General features: G+C 38.2%; 1 protein-coding gene across 2 annotated transcripts in view; it reads right to left on the reverse strand.

The window, feature by feature from the left end:
* LOC114461199 (E3 SUMO-protein ligase PIAS1-like) overlaps positions 1-20578 on the reverse strand; it is a 77825-nt gene that overhangs the window by 24539 nt on the left and 32708 nt on the right. The window contains exons 2-3 of one of the 2 annotated variants that reach the window (XM_028443105.1): positions 17440-17534; positions 14916-15414 (exon numbers count right to left, since the gene is read on the reverse strand). In XM_028443105.1, the coding sequence (XP_028298906.1) occupies positions 14916-15414; positions 17440-17493 (553 nt within the window). In that variant the 5' untranslated portion in view covers positions 17494-17534. The remainder of the gene's footprint in view (positions 1-14915; positions 15415-17439; positions 17535-20578) is intronic. The other variant, XM_028443106.1, reaches the window with a different exon arrangement.

Below are 20578 nucleotides of genomic sequence, written 5' to 3' on the forward strand. Positions count from 1 at the left end.
AACCAGAATTTTTGTCAGTAGCATGTTTGCGGGTATGTCGCCATGACATTTGGTTTTCGTGAGTTTTATGGATCAAATGACCACATGTAGATATTCTGACACGTAACTACTGGCTCCTTTTTTTCCCTTATTTTTATTACTACAATTGACATTCAAGGTCCAGTACTTATTGGGAGGACTCAGTTTAATTGTGACGGGGTTAAAGGACACGCTCATTGGATTCTTTTCAGACTATAAAGTGTGCCTTAAGAAGTGCTGTACACTGAGGAGTGTTGCTCTTATACATAAAAGGTTCTTTGATCTCTCATTCTTTTCATTCAGGCCTCCTATGAAATGAAGTCACATGCAATAAACACCGTTAACTTACAAGACTTGTATGTTGCTTTGCTGTATTGATGTCACATTGGAGCTTTTTGTTCAATTTAAAGTTTAATGAAAGCTTGCTTTGATGTGCGGTTGATTTTAACATCTCTATCCTCAGGATCAGATTGGATTAAAAGGGCCAGCAACTGTATAGAAATTACATTAGAGCATTTTATAGAGTTTTAAAAATGATTTCAAAGTAAAAGTTTGAATTTTGAACACAGTTAAAACTCAAGAGAACTCAAGGCCTGATAGAAGTATATAGTTGACAGTGCGCATAAACAACGTTGATCTACTAACCTTACAACTAAGATTGTGTTTGTCAATCTGTTTAGCACATTTACTTAAAGTGAGTATGTAATCTGGCATCCCTGCCAGAATGTGACAATTATGGGAGGAGGAGATTAGTGATGGAAATTTTCTCTTTTTAGAGAACCGACTATTTCGGCTTCTGAATATTTTCTGTTGCCATCATAATATTATTAACAAAAATAAATCAAATAACTATTTTGAGGAATAATGTGACCAAGTACTGTATGTATAATTCATGAGTCTTCTTTCGTATACGTAACATATAACAGAGTCCTACAGTAATACATTCTCATATTCTAAAAGTGCCAGACTACTCCCTTGCACTTTTCAAACACATTTATTAAAATAGGTTCCTACTTTTCTTCATGAAAGATGAAATAGAGTTAATGACACTACGAGCAGATCTGTAATTACAGAGAACATTTCTGGCTCTGCCACTAATCCTTTCTAGGCTTAATGGAGCTTATCAGAATATGAACATTAATAAAAAATAAAAAAAAAACAAGGATGTGAATATAAGATGCAGGGATAATTACAAAAAAATAAAGACAGCCCCTATCGGTGAAGTCCACAGAAGGCATTGGAGCTTCTGCCTTAAAACTCTTTTGACCAGACCCTCATCTCTGATTAAGAAGGGTTGCAGAGTAGATGAAGACAAGAAAATAAGGAAATGCTTCTTTGATTTTTAAGAAGACTTATGTGCATGACATCAATTCAACAAATCTCACTTTAACCATGGATGGAGGAGTGCACATGGTTAAAAAGAATGTCTGCTACTAAACCCTGCATGGCTTCTGTCCTTCAAGGTACACGTGAGACCCCGGCTGTACCTGCCACCAGGCTGCATTATGCATTATTTCTAAAGTGCAAACTGAATAAGGAAACGTGAGGCAGATGGTGGGAGGAGTGACAGATGGAAACGTGACCTTCAAAAGGTTGATGTTTATCGTGAGGAGAATATAAATCAAGGTCAGTCCCAGATAAACAGGTAATTATCAAGCCTGTCATTTTATTAGAAAACTTGCTTCAATTTCTCCAGTTTTTTAAACTTTTCATTCATTTAAAAAGTTTTTAAAAGTCGCTTTGGCTGTAGTTGGTTTTGTGGACAGCCAAAAAGTGATCGAGTGTCTGCTACTTCATGTGATCGAGTGAGTATTTATAGAAGAATGGTGTTATTTGTAGAAACGGCCTCACTTGTGTGTGTAATAAAGAGACAGATACAATGAATCACTGCCTCTCTATGAATATGATCATTCTGAGAAAGAAGGTAAACCTAGGCTATGTTCATATGTGACTTGTATCTGATCTGTTAAAAACAGTTTGAACAGCACAAATACAATTTTTTTTAAATCTGACCCAGGCCACTCTTACAGTATACAGTATGTGCTCTTAAGTTCAATACGCATCTGATCATTTGCCATGTGCCATCATTCTACCATTCAACCTGCAATAAACGTCACAATTCTGCTTACCATGAGGAGCGGCAAGGATAAAAAAAAACAAAAAAACGACCATAGTGGGAATATTAGTGCTGACTTCAGTTGTACAGACACTTTATCAGTGCCCCACACATGCTGAGACAAGACTCTTCCATATTTACTTCTATTAACACAGTGCCCTCCTGCGTGGTTATGTTTTACTTCGGGATCTCTTTTGTGAATGGTGGTCACTTTAAGGTTGCATTGGCAGATTTTTTATATTGCATGCTACATTTTTCTACATTTAAGAAAATAAAATCTAAATAAATTTGGGGGTTTAAATTTTAATATCTAATGCAGATCACAATATAGATCCTGCAGTTAGTGTAAACAACTGAAGTGAATATTCCAACAACAACAAAAAAGAAGTTTGTTGGCCATTATGCATTTTCATTGCAATAAAGATATATATTTTTTTTAAAGTGACAAACTATTGAGCGGTTGAAAACTGATTGTTGTGCCTTGTTAAAGTAACAATAGAGTATTGTCCTATTGTGACAATCGAGTTTGGTTTCTTTTATTTTTTTAATTCAGGGGTTTTTAGGAAAGAAATAAATCCTTTTTTAACTTTTCAAATTCAAGAGGAATTCAAAGGCTTGTAATCCAACAATATCCAGTGTTTTATAACCCAGAGATTGGCAGACTGCCTGACTTAGCTTGACCTAGATTTATGTTCCAGTTTGGTCATATTTGTGGCATCTACAATTTCTCAGTCAAATTTCAAGCTAAAGTATTAGAAAGCCTAAAATATCATCAACTTTGCCAATGAGTAAGAAAAGTAAGATTATCGTTGCAATGATTATTTGGACCCTGTCGTCAGACAAAACTCCAATTTTGATTTTGGCTTCGGTTTGAACAGGACTAATGAGCTAAACGTCAGGGAATGTGCTGGGCTTTGTGCGCCTGTCTGCAGCACAACAAAGTACAGCTGGAGCTTATTAACTTGTTAGTGGCTTTGCTACTTTTTCTCTCGTTGGTACACCACACAAACACACTCACATTCACACACACACGCACAACAAATGGTCTGATTTGGATATCTCACCCACAGCACAGCAGCAAACTTATAAGCCATGCTGCTTCCCTGTGTGCATACAGCCAGGCTTTCAGATCGCATTACATTTCCTTATGCTTCGCTATCTCTGTGGATGCGGTGCAGCAGGCCTTTTTACAACATCTTTAGAGCTTTGCTTCATGCTATAAAAGCCACACCCAAGTAAGTGTACCATAAAACACAGCAGAGAGAGACAATAAAATGTATAGCAGCAGTAGAAAGAACTGCGGCGCTTCGGTTTAAAATTCAAGCCACAAATATTTGGAGTTGTTCGAAGACGTGTTGGTTTAATCACATTACATGTGGGTAAGACAATGTACCAGCAGAGGGGAAGAAAAAACAAACATTGTTCGTTAGTCTCTGAGAGATAGAGGGCATTTGTGCAGAATGTTTATATTTGTGCAGCCAATGATGCTTTTGTTGACGTTCATTTGTGGTGAGAAAGATGCGATGTTTACAGTAAGATAAAGATTAAGCTGAGGTCACGCAAGGCTCAGAGTAAGAACTGGAGCATCTCAGATTGTGTTGAGGTTTAAAGAAGACGGTTAACGACCATCAACTGCAGCACATGTCTGATGATAATGTTCACAGTATCTACTGATTCCAACAGGAGACGCTGACTTACATGTCAGCTATGTGGCAAAACACCATGTACAGAGCCAGTGATTGTTGCTGATTAAATGTGCTTGTTCAAGGACATTTTAGAAGGGTGAATAAAACCTTATCATAACCCTAGCACAAAGTTTGGCAACAGATCAATCCGACTTGGGCCAAATTTAGTCGGTGAAAGGTCACAACCAACCAATGACTTTGTGTGTAAGGTACATAGTAACTGAAGCTTTTTGAATGCTTAAAACGCCTTAAATCATCATACAGACATTATGCCAATAATGACTGCAAAATGACGAAAGACAATGTATACCTCTGTAATTACCAGGGTTGGGGTAAATGACAATTTTCAATTACCCGGTATAATTACGCTTACAATTATCCATGTTCAATTACAATTCAATTATGATTATGTAAACCAGCAGGTTTTCCCAATTACAAATAAAATACAATTACTGAATTGTTTTTCCCCTGAAAGTCAAATATAATTAAAGCTGCAAGCAACAACTACACGCATGTCGGGAAGTGGAGCACATTGAGGTGTGTAGCATGTGGGGGTGTGGCAGAAATTTTGAAGTGTTGCGACGTGGCTGACCATTTTCAAGGATTATATCACAAACTTTCCTGCAATGTTCTGTGTAAATATAATGCTTATGACTTCCTTTTACCAATAGGTGGCTAATTACTGCACTCCTTAGCCAATTGCTGGAGAGCCCACCCCCACGCCCCACCCATTTTGGAACATTGTAATATTAGATATTATTGTTTGTATTGGAGAATCACAAGGCTTGAGGTTACAAATTAGTTAAACTTCATGTTTCTAGAGCAAAAGGTGTACCCAGGAGGACGAGAGAAAAAACAGATTTTTAACATTTTAAGGAGTGGCCTGACGATTCTCTAATACAAACAAGCCTATAGATTTGTGGGATTAGGTTTGGACTGCAATGATACCGTTAATAAATTATTTCTAACTGATGACATCACTGTATGTTCCAAAATGGGTGGGGCATGAAGGTGGGCTCTGCGTTGTCTTTCCTTCCCAACTGTTTAATGCAAAAGGCAAGGTGTTACTGTTCAATTCAATTCAACTTTATTTTTATAGCGCCAATTACAACAAAAATCATCTCAAAGCGCTATCAAAATATAAAATTTTGTAATAAAAATCCACATGTGTATGTAACCCCTCCCCTGTCCGCTCCTACATTTTAACAAAAATGGAGCTATGCATGTTAACCAATCACGTGTGGTTGAAAAAAAAAAAATTGCAAGTACGCAGATATTACAACATTTGATGTGGAGCGCGCTTGTTATTTTGATCGCACATGCACACCTACTTATAAAAGCTGTATGATAGAAATTTGCTCAGCAACAGGATTTGATTTCAGCAGCATGTTCACACCTTCAACTTAAAGCCTGAATGCCTCAAATACCATGTATTATACAATGAAACAGCTTGTGGTAACATCTGAAACATTTCTAGGCCTTCACCCCAGCTGTTCATCCAAAGAAGTAATCCCAAACTTTTTATCACTGCAGACTGTCAAAATAAATTACACGAATAAAAGACATTGCTCTATTGGAGAGATGACACCAGTTTCTGAAAGCTAAGGAGTTGCTCATTATGGTGATCTCACTCACACATGATGGAATCCATAAAGATATTGCTTTGTTTTGATGAAATCTTCAGACATGCAGCAGAAAGAGACCAAATACGGTTGGATTTAATGAAAAAATGTCAGTGGGAAAAACCCTCCTGGATGATAAAACTCAGCTAAACTTATCCTACAGAAAGTTATGGTCAGTTATTTATTAAATTATTTATTATTTATGTATATTTAAAGATTATTTAGTGTTCTGTAATCCTTGAGGTTTTTTTTTTTTTAATGCCAAACTTTTTATCACTGCAGATTGTCAAAATAAATGACACGAATAAAAGACATTGCCACTGGTGCTTTTTCTGCTTTCCAAAACGTTTGTATACTAATTTTATGCTGACCTAACAGCAAAATTCATCTTCCGAAATTGCACTTACCGGAAACCAAAATTAGATAACACGCTACTTTTCTGCTCTTTAAACTGCTATCAAGTGCAACCCAGAAATTAATTTGTGAAAAAAAGGCTGAAAAACTTGGCAAAGCTGAGATATGTCAAGGCCACAGACACAAAACACTTGAGCTGCAATATTTACAAGCTTGCAACGACACACACACAACAGCACACAAGGAAAAGGAAACAAGTAACAGGCACAAATATTTTCATTAAAAATCCATATCCAAAACACCTCACAAGGGAGACAACATTCCTCAGCTGTGCACAATAAAATGAGCGCTTTATGAAGCATGTGTTGTGTGCTACAGGATGTATAATGACGAATGTATGATCAATACTTTTAATTGATTTTTGAGGTAAGAAAAAGCAGACATTAATATTCAATCGTAGATGGCGAGACATGAATATAGAGTGACCCTACGTCCAGATTTACTCGGATATGTCCTCTTTTTAAATCTTATCGGGACCGTCCAGAAGGACTTTATAAATAGATGAAAATGTCTGGGTTTCCAAGGGACCCTGAATGCATCTTGGGGAACACATTAATTTAAATGACCATAACTCAGCTAATATTTGCTCTATTGGAGAAATGACAACAGTTTCTGAAAGCTAAGGAGTTGCTCATTATGGTGATCTCACTCACACATGACAGAATTCATAAAGATATTGCTTTGTTTTGATGAAATCTTCAGACATGCAGCAGAAAGAGACCAAATACGGTTGGATTTAATGAAAAAATGTCAGCGGGAAAAACCCTCCTGGATGATAAAAGTCAGCTAAACTTATCCTATAGAAAGTTATGGTCACAGTTATTTATTAAAGTATATATTTAATGATTATTTAATGTTCTGTAAGCCTTGAGCTTTTTTTTTTTTTCTTTCACTGTTTTAATTTCTAAGACAAGGTGTTTGTTATTGTTTAAATGATTGAGATATTTTAAGAAGGTTTATATGATATTTTTCAAGGACAGATTGTAATAATGCATAATGACGGGGATTGAGTTGAGTCAACACTGATTTCAGATTGTTTTTAAGTTTGTGTCAAAAAAAGAGAAATTAATTTTTAATTCTTTTGCCGTTACAAGGTCAATTTCCAAAATGCATTAATTCAACAGCGAACAATTTAAAAAAAAAGCATTAATTTCATGAGACTTGTTTTTAAACTCCTGAATGCAGAAAAAGCTAAAAACATGAGTTCAGGAAAAACTAAATAACTTATTGTGGCTCTACTGCTGCATCAGTGTCACGTGTTATCACTTCTACTCATAAAGGATGGGAGTGTTGTAGAACGATGCTTTGATACTTGCCTTGTTTACTAATAAACAGATTAGTCAGCTAAATGGAAATGGAAAGGTATTGTGGGTAAAATAGGTTTTCTACAATTGCAAAGCTTCATCACTGGATTGACTCATCTTTGAACAGAGCAACTGACATTTCTACAACCTGACTTTCCTCCACAGCCATCCTCCTCTCACATAATAAGCTATTAGGCCCAAAATGCTCATCAAAAACGAAACGAGCTCACATCCTTTTGCACAACTTATGATGATTAAATCATGTATAATGCATGTGCATCACAATGATATTCATAATGGGAACAGAGGCATCATTATCTGTGGATGGACAATGATGAAGATGAGAATGGAGCACAAGCAGCAGAGGGCCATGATAATGAAGGAAAATGAAGGTGCAGCCCAGACTATAGGCCAGCAGTGACTGCACATGGGGGAGGTGTGCGAGAGAGAGAGGTAATGACAGGGGGAGAGACTGGGGGAGGGAAAGGGTGCAACATTTACATGTGCATAAAAAAAACTGATTACTCTGGGGAGTCGGGTTTAATAAATAGAAAACCACTGAGCGGATCTATAGCTGGAAAAGTTGTGATTTATATTGATGTAGGATTAACTAACCTGACAGGATGTCTTATTGTTTTATTAAAATATAGTATTAGACTAAAGACTGACACTATCCCACACCAAGACTTGCCTAAGAGTGAGACAAGACTAAGGCTAAGTGATAAACTGATATTCAAGATATATCGAGTTTTTCTATTTTGGCGATACAAAAATTACAATATTGTCTATATCAAGATATATATTTTTTTTTAAAGCTTATTTTGTATCAAAATGCCTGTTTTAGGAGTTGCTGCTTTCTCTACTTCTCAGAACAGCTTGAAAAGCACAGTCAGATTAATTTCTGAGTGCGCCCTACCGCAGACCTTCCCCTAAACAAGCCACACCACAGAAGTCACTCACACATGCTGTCCCTTATAGGAGAAAAAGCCAAAAGTATCAGCAATTTTAACCCTGAATTGCTTTTCTGGTAAGACTTAATTTGAATTAAAATTACCGAGAATTATATTGTATATCGCCATTTTGAGAAAAAGAAATACTGAGCTATGAGTTTTGGTCAATATCGCCCAGCCCTAGACACAACCAAGACTTTTGGGAGTTGAGACCGAGTCAAGATCAAGACCATAAAATATATTTTAAAAACCATGAAAGGTTCAACAGTTAAAGGGCACTCTCTCTTTACTTTTTGTTTTCTTTTAAATAAAATTAACGGACAAAAACAAGGAGTCTGCAAGTCCTTTAAAGCACAACTTGCAAAAATCTCAAATCTTAAATTTGTTCAACTAAATTCCTAGGGAAAAAATGGCGATATACAGTATAAATCTCAATAATTTTAACTCAAAGTCTGACCAGAAAGAGAATTCTGGGTTAAATTTGGTGATGAAAAATGTCACACAGGCACATTTATTAACATATAGCTGCACAATATTCTTACTTTTGGCCTTTTCTCCTTTAAGGGACAGCATGTGTGAGTGAGTTCTGCAGTGTGACCTGTTTAGGGGAAGGTCTGGGTTAGGACGAACTCAGTAATCAATCCAACTTGGTGGAAGGTCTGAAGTGCTAAGCAATCCATCAAACTGTGCTTTTCACACTGTTGTGAGAAGTAGGGAAAGCAGTGACTCCTAAAACAAGTATTTTAATTGAAAATAAGCTATAAACATAGATCTATCGATATAGGCGATAGTATGATTTTGTATATCGTCAAAATACAAAACTCAATATATAGTATCCTGAATCTCGATATAATGCCCAGGCCAATCGTTGTATTCATTTCAAAGCACAACATACAAAAATCTCAAATCTTGAAAAAAAAAAGTATTTGTATATATATTTAAAAGCCACTGATAAGTCCAGAAATATCTGCAAATAAAATGTTTATTTGTCAGGTGAATGAGGCTTAAAGTAAGTGCTGAGAAATATTTCTGACTAAAAATTAGATGAACTGATGTGAGAGTTTTTACAGGTATTTGACACAAAAGGCACTCTAAAGGATTTCTAAGGAGGCAGAACGATCAGTGAGCTAATGCTAAATGTTTGAAGTCAAATTACAACATTAATTAATCAGTGAAGTTCCAAGTGCTCCTTACTAGAAGTTTAAGAATAGCAGATCAGTGCTGGTCTCAACTGGCCTTGATTGAAAATCCAGAATCTGGCCAGTTCGAGACCAATACAAGACCATCAAAATGTGGTCTTGAGACCAGTCTCAAGTACAACACAACTGGGATATGTTTTTTTTATTACACAAAAAGGAGAACAATTTGAAAAAAAAAAACTTGGAAGGAGATTCACATTTAGAGCTTTGATGCTGTAAACAAAAATTGGATAATAAATCATTAAAACCAGCAAATTAAAAAAAACAACAAAAAAAACCATTATGTCACTGTGTTGTTTTGGTTCCCTAGTGAAATATCTTTACCTTTACATTATTCACATTTTTCTTAACACCTTTGAAAATGAGATTCATTCCAGTCTAAAAAATCCTAAAAGAAAACCCAGTTTTAGGTGTAACAGAACCATTACTTTTACAGTAGTGTTTTGATGCTGTCATTTGTAAAATGTCAGCGTGAATACTGGTTAAACACAACCAGCCAAACACTCGACATTTTCCAGCCAAAAAAAAAAAGAGGGAAAGAGACATATCTGGCCAAACCAGCAGCAAACAATGGGGGAAGGGAATCTGAAAAATAATGAAAGTAGGGAAAATGAGTAGAGGCAAGGCAAGAGGAGCCTTGCCTCTACACAATAGAGAAGAAATAGAGAACGAAGAGTAATCAATTTATCTGCCGGAAGTAAACTGAGCATAGATCGAGCAAGGAGGGGACAAATGTCTTTAAATTAAACAAACTAATGTCAGTTATTGATAAAGAATAGCTTTAAATTAATCAAATGTCTTTAGTGCCTGCCGACATAGACGGCATAGATTCTTTAAAAACTCTCCAACTTATTATTTTTTTTCTATTAGACATATGGAAAAGATACATTATCTAAAGGCAATTCCATTTCCAGAGTTCATTGTGCTTTTTTCTGTATCTGTTATGTGCTTTACATTCAAATCAGTCAAGGGTGTGTTCTGTGGGTACAGGTGTGTGATTTCATCAGTCTACATGCAAATTTTGACCAAGGACAGCTGGGGAGAGACGAGACGAAGGTAGACAGGGGAAGGCAGGAGATGATCAGGTTGGGAAGGAGTGGGAAGAGGGTAAAGACAGCGTGTGATGACAGACAGAGCTGTAGACCCTATGTTTGTACATGAAACTGAAAACAAACTAATGACGATATGGACTCTTACTCCATTAAAATGCTAATGCAGGAAAATGTAGATATTTCCATCTATTTGCAATACATCCAAGAAGCCATAGTGTTATTATACTGAGGGCAGATGGCTTCTGGATGCAAACCTAATGCATTAAAACATCTAATTTACATAAGGGGGGAAAAAGATCTGTACTAAAAATAGGTACTGATATGAAAAAGTTCACGGTTTCAAAAAGTCAAGAAAAAAAAAGTTAATAGTTGGATGGGAGACCACTGAGAATTCCAGGTGCCACAGTGGGGGACAGTTGCTCCAGTGGTATCTGTCATTGTGACACTTCATCCACATGAATGTAGTGTGTGAGTGAGTGTTGGTGGTGGTCGGTGGGGTTGATAGCGCACTATGGCAGCCTCACCTCCGTCAGTCTGCCCCAGGACAGCTGTGGCTGCAATAGTAGCTTACCACCACTAAGTGTGGAGTGAAAGAATAATGCCATAATTCTGTAAAGCACTATGATAAAGCTCTATATGAAAGCCAATGCATTATTATTATTATTATTATTATAGTGACATAACGGCCGTTAGGGTAACTGCAGTCAGCAGCCAAGCCAGCACGGGAGGGCACGTGAACTCATCATAGCAGCTCAGCTGATACTGTGACTAGAGGATGGATACCAATATCCGACGGCTAGGGTCGGGTTCGGACAGATATTTAGAAGTGATGGTCGGGTTCGGTCACATAGTGTCCTTGCTTACAGCGTTCTTTCCATTCCTGCTGCAGTAGCAGTGAGCGCACCTTCAGCGATGCAGGTAGGACCATGGAGCAGAGGAGAACAACCTTCAAGCATCCACCATTGATACAATCCTTTTTCTGCACAAGAACATAGATTATCCTTAGCTTTGATACATGGATTTGGTAAATATACTGAACAAAAATATAAACACACCACTTTCGTTTTTGCTCCCATTTTTGATGAGCTGAACTCAAAGATGTAAAACATTTTCTATACACACGAAAAACCTTTTTCTCACAAATGTTGTTCACAAATCTGTCTAAATGTGTGCTAGTCAGCACTTCACCTTTGCAGAGATAATCCATCCCACCTCACAGGTGTGGCATATCAAGATGCTGATTAGACAGCATGATTATTGCACAGGTGTGGCTCAGGCTGGCCACAATAAAAGGCCACTCTAAAAATGTTCAGTTTAATCCCACAGCACAATACCACAAATGTTGCAAGTTCTGAGGGAGCGTGCACTTAGCATGCTGACAGCAGGAATGTCCACCAAAGCTGTTATCCGTGAATTGAATGTTCATTTCTCTACCATAAACCATCTCCAAAGCCGTTCCAGAGAATTTGGCAGTACATCCAACCAGCCTCACAACCACAGACCACGTGTAACCACACCACATCCAGCATGTTCACCTCCATGATCGTGTGAGACCAGCCACCTGGACAGCTGCTGCAACAATTGGTTTGCATAACCAAAGAATTTCTGCACAAACTGTCAGAAACCATCTCAGGGAAGCTCATCTGCATGCTCATCGTCCTCATCGGGGACTCGACCTGACTGAAGTTTGACGTCGTAACCGACTTGAGTGGCCAAAATGTTCACATTTGATGTTGTCTGGCATGTTGGAGAGGTGTTCTCTTCACGGATGAATCCCAGTTTTCACTGTTCAGAGCAGATGGCAGAAAGCGTGTGTGGCATTGTGTGGGTGACCGTTTTGCTGATGTCAACATTGTGGATGGAGTAGCCCATGGTGGCGGTGGGGTTATGACATGGGCAGGTGACTGTTATGGACAACAAACACAGGTGCATTTTATTGATGGCATTTGGAATGCACAGAGTTACCGTGACGAGATCCTGAGGCCCATTGTTGTGCCATTCATCCATGACCATCACCTCATGTTGCAACATGATAATGCACGGCCCCATGTTGCAAGGATCAGTACACAATTCCTGGAAGCTGAAAACATCCCAGTTCTTGAATGGCCAGCATACTCACCAGACATGTCACCCATTGAGCATGTTTGGGATGTTCTAGATCGGCGTATATGACAGCGTGTTCCAGTTCCTTTCAATATGCAGGAACTTCACACAGCCATTGAAGAGGAGTGGACCAACATTCCACAGGCCATAATCAACAACCTGATCAACTCTATGCCAAGGAGATGTGTTACACTGCGTGAGGCAAATGGTGGTCACACCAGATACTGACTGGATTTCTGACTGACGTCACGTTTGCAGGACTATGCAGGAAATTTGGGCCTCGAATTGCAGCACAAAACACATCACACAGTCTGTTCAAGGCAATAGGGATAAATGTGTGTGGGCTCTTTTTTTTTTGGTTTGGAACGCTTCAACACCCATTAGCATTAAAAGAAATGAATGTTTATTTTTTCCACAAATCCTATGCTCCTTTAAGAAACAATTGCCCTTAAATTACAATACAGCAGTGTCTCTTTTTCAGCTTTCAATCATTAGGAACTGTAAGAGTACATGTTTTAAACCATCTAAAAATTTAATAAATATCAAAATCAGAATGAAGAAGAAATGTATCAGTGCAGTAGAATGACACCCACCCGAATAAATGGGACCCCCTTGCACATATAGTTGATGGTGTGCCAAAATTGATTCATTTATATGTAGTGCTCGCACACCATTTTTAAAATTGGTCTCACCGTTAGAAATATGGGTGTGTGAAAAAATATGACGACAATTCATCATATGAACACATTGCTCGGCCCACCAGACACATTCTCCAGCATTAAAATTTATATGCAACAGCATAAATACACTAAAATCCACCATTCATTTATAATTCATACTGATGCTATATACAGCAACTAGATCAGCGTATAGATAAGCCAGAAACACTCCATGTATAAATCATCAGTACATGCTGATCTAATTGCTTTGATGTCATAAACTTTTTAATATATCAATGGCAACACACAATTGTGCCTTTACATGAGCAAAGGGGAAGATTGAACTCTTAAAAAATGCTTCAACTCACACATTTAAATGAAGGATGAAGAAGGATCATTATTTTTGTCTTACACCTCCCCTTATAGGAACTACGTGTGGCTCTTTTTTTACTTGGAACTTACGTAAGTAATGTGTCACAAAAATGTATGCAGAAGCAGCTCAGTGCCCAGTAGACACAACACAACATCTATTTCTACCCCAAAGGTGGATTTATCAGTTTCTCGTTTGCCGGCTTCTCCGTTTTGTTTTGCGTAGCAGTGATGTCACAGATAGTGCTTTAATATTAAAAGCACTTTTAAAACACCTTCATATAAAGTCTGCTGTGCTTAAATTCAATGCGTTATTTCTAGTGATGCACCGAATATAAACCATGTTATAAAGTTCATTACTTGAATGGGAATAAACCAGTGTGCACAAGAAATGATGCACTCCGCAACTCTGTGTGCATCTCCAAGAACATGCTTGGATACTAAATAAAGCAGAGAAGCTCTTTCAGCAGCTTTGTCAGTTATAGGCCTGTACATTATTATTTAATGTATGAGTGTGGTCAAGTTAAATGTTTTTTTGTCTATTTCATATGTTTTCATTGATTTATTCTGTAAAGCAATGATATTCATTTATACAATTGCAATGTTTTATTTTAGTGATAAATGCAATGGGACTAATCATTTGCATAATAATTTATTTTTGTGTTTCGGTTATCAGCCTTGGTTTTTGCCAAGAATTTTCATTTCAGTGGATCTATAGTTATATCCTTGTATTGATACAATCACTTGATTACCTTTTAAAACTATTTTAGATCGATTAATGTCATCCGGAAGGCAAACTAGCCGAGCACAGATCGATGTAGTTTGATCGTAGGAATATAAATCGATCTAATGAATGAATCGTTACACCTCCTCAGTATTATTTGACTAAGATACACTGATAAATACACATAACTTCAAGCATCGATACACTGAATCTGCTAGGTTGTAATTAGCCTACAAATAGAAGAAAGAAAAAAAAGAGTCCGCTGAGATTCTAACAACTTTCTTGGTATAGAACCAGGGTTCATGACACCATTACTATATCACACATGTATTTACTATAACATACCATACACTTCAATCGAGGGTGTGTGCTTAAATCAGCTCCCCATCAACATTCATATCATGTCATATAACATCATGCCTCATTGCACAGCCATCAAACCAAAGACCAACTTCCCATACAGTTGCAGGAAATAGCAGCAAAATGTAGCACAAAATGTAGCACAATAAACATCTACATTGCCAGTAAAAGACTTGTTTTTCTAAGCAAACAGAACATTCTGTTGGAAACAAGTGATTAAGCTTATTACTGATCAACTGAGAAGGTTTATTTGAGATCTCTTACAGAAATTAATATCAGATGCTACAAAGATTAAAAAACGTTTTGAGAGTTCTGTTTTGGATCTGTTTAGTTTTGTTACCTAGACTGGTGGGCTTGATGAGTTCATCCAGCAAGTCGTAGAAGGGCAACCTCTGGAGCTTCACATCTGGATGGACCGGATGCAGCGTGGCTGAGGTGGGCAGATGGTGCGTCAGTCCGGTCAGCTCGTGTTTCCCTGGACCGAGCAGCGAGAGGGGCAGTAAGGCAGCGGGTGACGGGGCTCCACCGTGATTGGCGTGACCCTCGTATGCCAGCTGTGTCAGGCCTGCAGGCAGCGCTGCCGCGGCCCCTCCTCCGACCATACCCGCCGAGGCTGGGTGGTGTGCTCCGGACAGGGACAGCTCCGGATGAGACACCATCTTTGCTGGAAAGCGTCGTCGGTACAGCTCTTTGACCTTCATGTGGATGGCGGGACTGCAGCCGGCTTTCAACAAATGAAGTGCCTTGGTCAGCAGCTCGTGCTTTCGTCCGTGCTTGTTGCGTCCGGCGTAGCCCAGCAGCACCTGCAGCTCGGATACCCGTAGGCTCATCACCATTTGCTGAAAAATGAAACAGATTGAAAAAGATGATGAGAGGTTTACTGGTGACGCTGACACTAAAAGATAGTACAAATACCATGTCACAGAGATAGCCAACGAGGCATGTTTTACAAAGACAGAAGATTCCTCAAGAAAAGTTAGCTGTTTGGTGTCCTAGAAACAATAATTTTCCACAATCATGGAAAACAGACGGAAAAAAACGGAATTCACGTTCTAAAATGGAAAACAAAGCATTTGAAAAACACAATCTGAACTTTATTTTTCTCTCTCTCTCTTTATTTAGAATCAAGCCCCAGCATGACAAGGAAATGCCTCACATGCAAGTTTTAGGAAAATATCATATATTTACGCTATTTTTCACCAGGAAACAGGTGAACGAATGTGTACCAAGTGTGGTAAAACAATGTGTCCTGTTCCACCCATAATTCCGTTCAAAATCTTGCAATACGTGTAACGGTTCGTCTTGTGACCATGTTTTCCTGTGATTGAAAATGAATACAGAGCTTCATCTGCAGTTTTTTTTAATGTGTTGTGATAAACAAGCGGTTCAGATTATTATGACTGCAAAATCTGAAAAGGCACTGGTACAAAGACTGGGTTAGCTGATGGTGTATTAGTTTAACTGGTGGTCATTTTACCTGGTGACAGGCCACGACAGTAGCATCTCCAATCAATTCCATTCTAATATACAATTTTATTTGTCCCACAGGCTACTCAGCACATTCAGTTTACAACACACAACACTCAACAATACATTTAGCAATAGAAAATAACACAGCTGTGCAGGATTTTGTGCAAAACGTAAGGGTGATTTGACGAAATATAAATGTTTTACAAATAATGTTTTGGCACCATATCACACATTTCTATGGGATTTTTTTTCCTCTAGCAGTGTGGCTAACGTATATCTCGCAACAGAATCCTGAACGATATCAGCGTAATTGTTAAATTTTTGTAAATCTGAAATATATAAAATGTAAAATCAATAGCAGCCATTGACTTTATTAAACTTGTTCTATTTAGCAAGTTTGGTAAGATTTGGGGAAATTAGATAGCCAGTAAATTCGTCTGACCAGGAAAGATGGTGAAACAGAAACAAAATGGAGCGGGTAATCCTATTGATGTCCCAAAGATAATGAAATAAGTAGACCCTGAAAAGGGGAGGCCCTATCGGTGTCTCAAAGATAAAGTTCATAAATCCACTTCTAACCTGGGGGGTACTACTTCCTCACGAAATGTGCATCTACGCCTGGTAATAGAAGACGTGAGGAGAACAAGCTCAGAGCTGGGATTGCCTGTACTTAGCCTGTGTTTAAAGACTTTACATACATATACTGTAGGTGCCACATGCAGAGCAGCAGACAGCATCGTTTCAGGTTAACGTCAAGGAAAGCTACAAATTGCTAACAAAAGCAAAGCATGGCACTTGGTTAAATCCCACAGAGACTGAAACAGAGGGAGGTTGCTGTCATCCTTAATAGAGTGAGAGCAGGTTTGCAGCACTGACAAAGAACAGCAGTGGAGAGCTGTGTCATCACTGATCCACTGGGGTGTTCCTGATGTTTTAAAATGGATAAACAGACATTTTGCATCAAAAGTAGTCAAAAATAACATAAACTGTCTGACGGGTATTCACAAAGATATATTCCTCTTGTAGCATCGACGCAGAAGAAAGCTGTCAGTTTAATGTATGTGATTTATATCCTCAGTGATCATCCTCAGTCCTGATTTATAGGAAGCCACAGATCACCAGTGTAGATGCATTGTTACTCTCATTTCAGCTGGGAACACTTAAAGATCACTCAGGGAGGAAGGGTAAAAGTGAAAAAAGAAACTTGTCTTTTTTATGGCCAGATAATGATTGTAGCGTGATTTGTATTCATATTTTAAACCTTGCTGAGACTTGAAGTTTCTATGTCATGCTCACTTGTCAGTTTGCAGTCTTCCTCCTGTCAGAACAGCATTGCGATGCACCGCAGGGCGCGGAATAAAAGTGTCTGTATGAGATGTGTTGAATATACAGACCTTTGCATCTGTCTGAGTGAGACGGGGCAGGAGAAGCTGGAGACAGCAGCTCATTGCAGGTAGTCCTGCACTGAACTGCAAGGAGCCGGGTCAAGCTGAAACACAAGTGTACCCGTCATCTATTCAAGTTCTATGCCCACTTATCCTGTTGGAGGTGTGAGGTTTTTCCCTCTATCTTCTTCTCGGATCTTTTAATTGAACAGCTCTGAGGACAGAAGACAAAAGTAGTATAATTTGATCTCAATGTAATTTACGGTATTCTAGTTTAACAGGCCTACTGTTCCTGAAAACTAACAGCTCACACACAGAAGCAAGGGTGTGTCCAGAGACTTGGGTGTAGATACAAGTTTTCTATTTTGGCGATATAGAAAATTACAGTATCACCCATATCGATATATGTTTATATATGTTTTCTTCTTCTTCTTTTCTGTCATTTTGTTTATTTTCTGAGTTATTGTGTGTGTTTTAGAGACAAACTGTGTATTTTTGGGGTCTTTTATTTGTTTTTGGAGTCTTTGTCAATTTTTCGAGTCAGTTGGCATATTTTTAGAATGATTTTGTGTGTTTTGGTGTCAGTGTTTTTAGAGTCAAGGGGCATTTTGGAGTAGTTTTGGTTTCATATTTGTTTGGTTTATTATTTTTTTTAATCTTATGTGTTTGTGTCTTTTTATAGATCATTTTGTATCAAAATACTGATTTTAGGTGTCACTGCTTTCAGTACTTTGTTGGTTAGATGGTTTTCTGAGTGCGTCCTAGCCCAGACCTACCCCTAAACAAGCCACACTACAGAACTCACTCACAGGTGCTGTCCCTTAGAGGAAAAAAAGCCAAAAGTGGCATATATTGTGCAGCTGTTTGTTAAGAAATGAGCCTGTGTGGCATTTTGCATCAGAAAATTTAATCCAGAATTGCTTTTCTGGTCCGACTTTATTTTAATTAAAAAAATAAAAATTTATATTGTATATCGCCATTTTGAGAAAAAATGTTGAGATATGAGTTTTGGTACATAATATCGCCGAGCACTACTTGGCAGTATACATTTTATCTTCTTGGCCTGGGCGTACCCCGTGCAAGACGTTTGGGCCAGTTATCAGTCACACCAAAGGCCAACCCCTGCAAATGTGATTTCTGAGCTTTTATGTGCTATCAACAAAATGGTGGATGTTAGGTCAAAGTGACATGCAGCTAACATGCAACAGGTCTTCAGAGATAAGAACTGGTAGTTATCGTGAAGCAACCTAGACAATTTATTTCAGAGGTCATGAGATACTGAAGCCTGGTATATTCTGGTGTCCTTGTGACATGAAAATGTGACTCATCTTAGCATCTATTACTGTTGTTGTTGTTGTTGCTGCTGCTGCCGTGATGTCTATGATTTTAAAAGAGGAGCAAACCTTACCATCAACAGTCAAACGCCACCAAAGAAAGAGAACAACAAAATGTAAATCTCGTGGATTTCTGCCACCATCATTTCTACAGATCATTCATTTTCTGTCACTCTTCTAAACATTAGTCTGATCGATAGTCAGCTGGTATTTTTGTGAATCGCTGTGAAAAACAGCCATTTCACAGAAGCTCGGCTCAAACTTCCTGGTGTTCACCGGTGTTTGTTTGCAGACCAAACACGGCGTCTTGTGTACAGCTGGCACTGCACATTATATGCATAACACACACATGCAGTAGCATTTCCTTCCCTTCACAGGACTTGTCTTGCATCCATTTCTTGACTGCTCATTCTGAACCCAAACCACTACTTAACCTCAACCACACACCACGTCTTCACCCTAAAATCTGATAAATTACAGTATGACTACTTCCTTTTGTTGCCTCGAGAGAATGAAGTCGCCAAAATCTGCCTGAGCAAACAGATTCATGCTTCTGCTATGTAAATAAACAACAATAAAGCTCACTCATTTCATACCAGTCAGGACACAGGCCTGTGCTGTATTATTCTCACAGTAAAAGCCAAAAACAAGGGGCAGACGCCCATATGTGAATGTGAGTCTGACGCCTTTGGTCTTAACCACACTGCAGTTATAAAAACACATCAGTCAAGCACAGACTGCTGTTGCAGCAGGAAGCTCAATCACAGGTGCAGCGTGCAGGCAGCAGCCGTCTCTCTCTGTGTTTCCATAGTTCAGGCAAACACATTTCAGGAGCTTTTGATTCACTCCTTTGACTTGAATCACAGTTGTTTACAAAAATATGAACCAACAAAAATAGATTAATGCATATGCACATATATGACCACTGATATAAAAGATACAGGGAGGAGGAGTCATAGAAAAATAATAACACTGGTTACCAGGGTTTGGGTCAATTACAATTACATCTTCAATTATTCATGTTCTATTGCAATTAATTACGGTGATGGGCATTATTTCTAATTACAATTAAAATCACAATTATTATTTTCCCCCCGAAAGCCAAATACAATTACATTCTCAATCCCTGAAGTTCAATTACAATGAATCACAATTACTAAATCTTTAATAAATAATTCCATAAAATAAAAATAAATTGATAACGGGTCAGTTTTGACCCATCTTTTAAGTCAGCTGTTAAATACACCTAAAAATATCATAGAGCTGAGCGATATATTGAGATTCAAGATATATATAGTTTTCTATTTTAGGGATATAAAAAATTACAATATTGCTTATATCGATACATATTTTCCTATAGTTTATTGTGTTTTAAAATACTTGTTTTAGGAGTCACTGCTTTCCCTACTTCTCAGAACAGCATAAAAAGCACAGTTTGATGGATTGCTTAGCATGTTCAGACCTTCCACTAAACAAGCCACACTACAGAACTCACTCACACGTGCTGTCCCTTAAAAGAGAAAAAGACTAAAGCCGCACATATTGTGCTGCACAAAAAGACAAAAACAAGCAGAAGGCAGAAATAGGTGGTGAGGGAGGAGCAGGAGGAGAGAGATGGATGAACTGCTCTGACTCGCTACCTTTTCTCCTGTATCTCTTCCGTCAATCCCTCTCCATCCCAGGGCGGATGGCCTCTGACATTTTCCTGGTCAACAACATCTGAATGCCACAGAGCTCTCAGTTTTGTTTCCAGAGTGATTTATAGTCCATCTGATTATTTACCATCCATTTGTATTATAAATGGACTGCACCAC

The sequence above is a fragment of the Gouania willdenowi genome, chromosome 3 (assembly GCF_900634775.1).
Source record: "Gouania willdenowi chromosome 3, fGouWil2.1, whole genome shotgun sequence".
Taxonomy (NCBI): Eukaryota; Metazoa; Chordata; class Actinopteri; order Blenniiformes; family Gobiesocidae; genus Gouania; species Gouania willdenowi.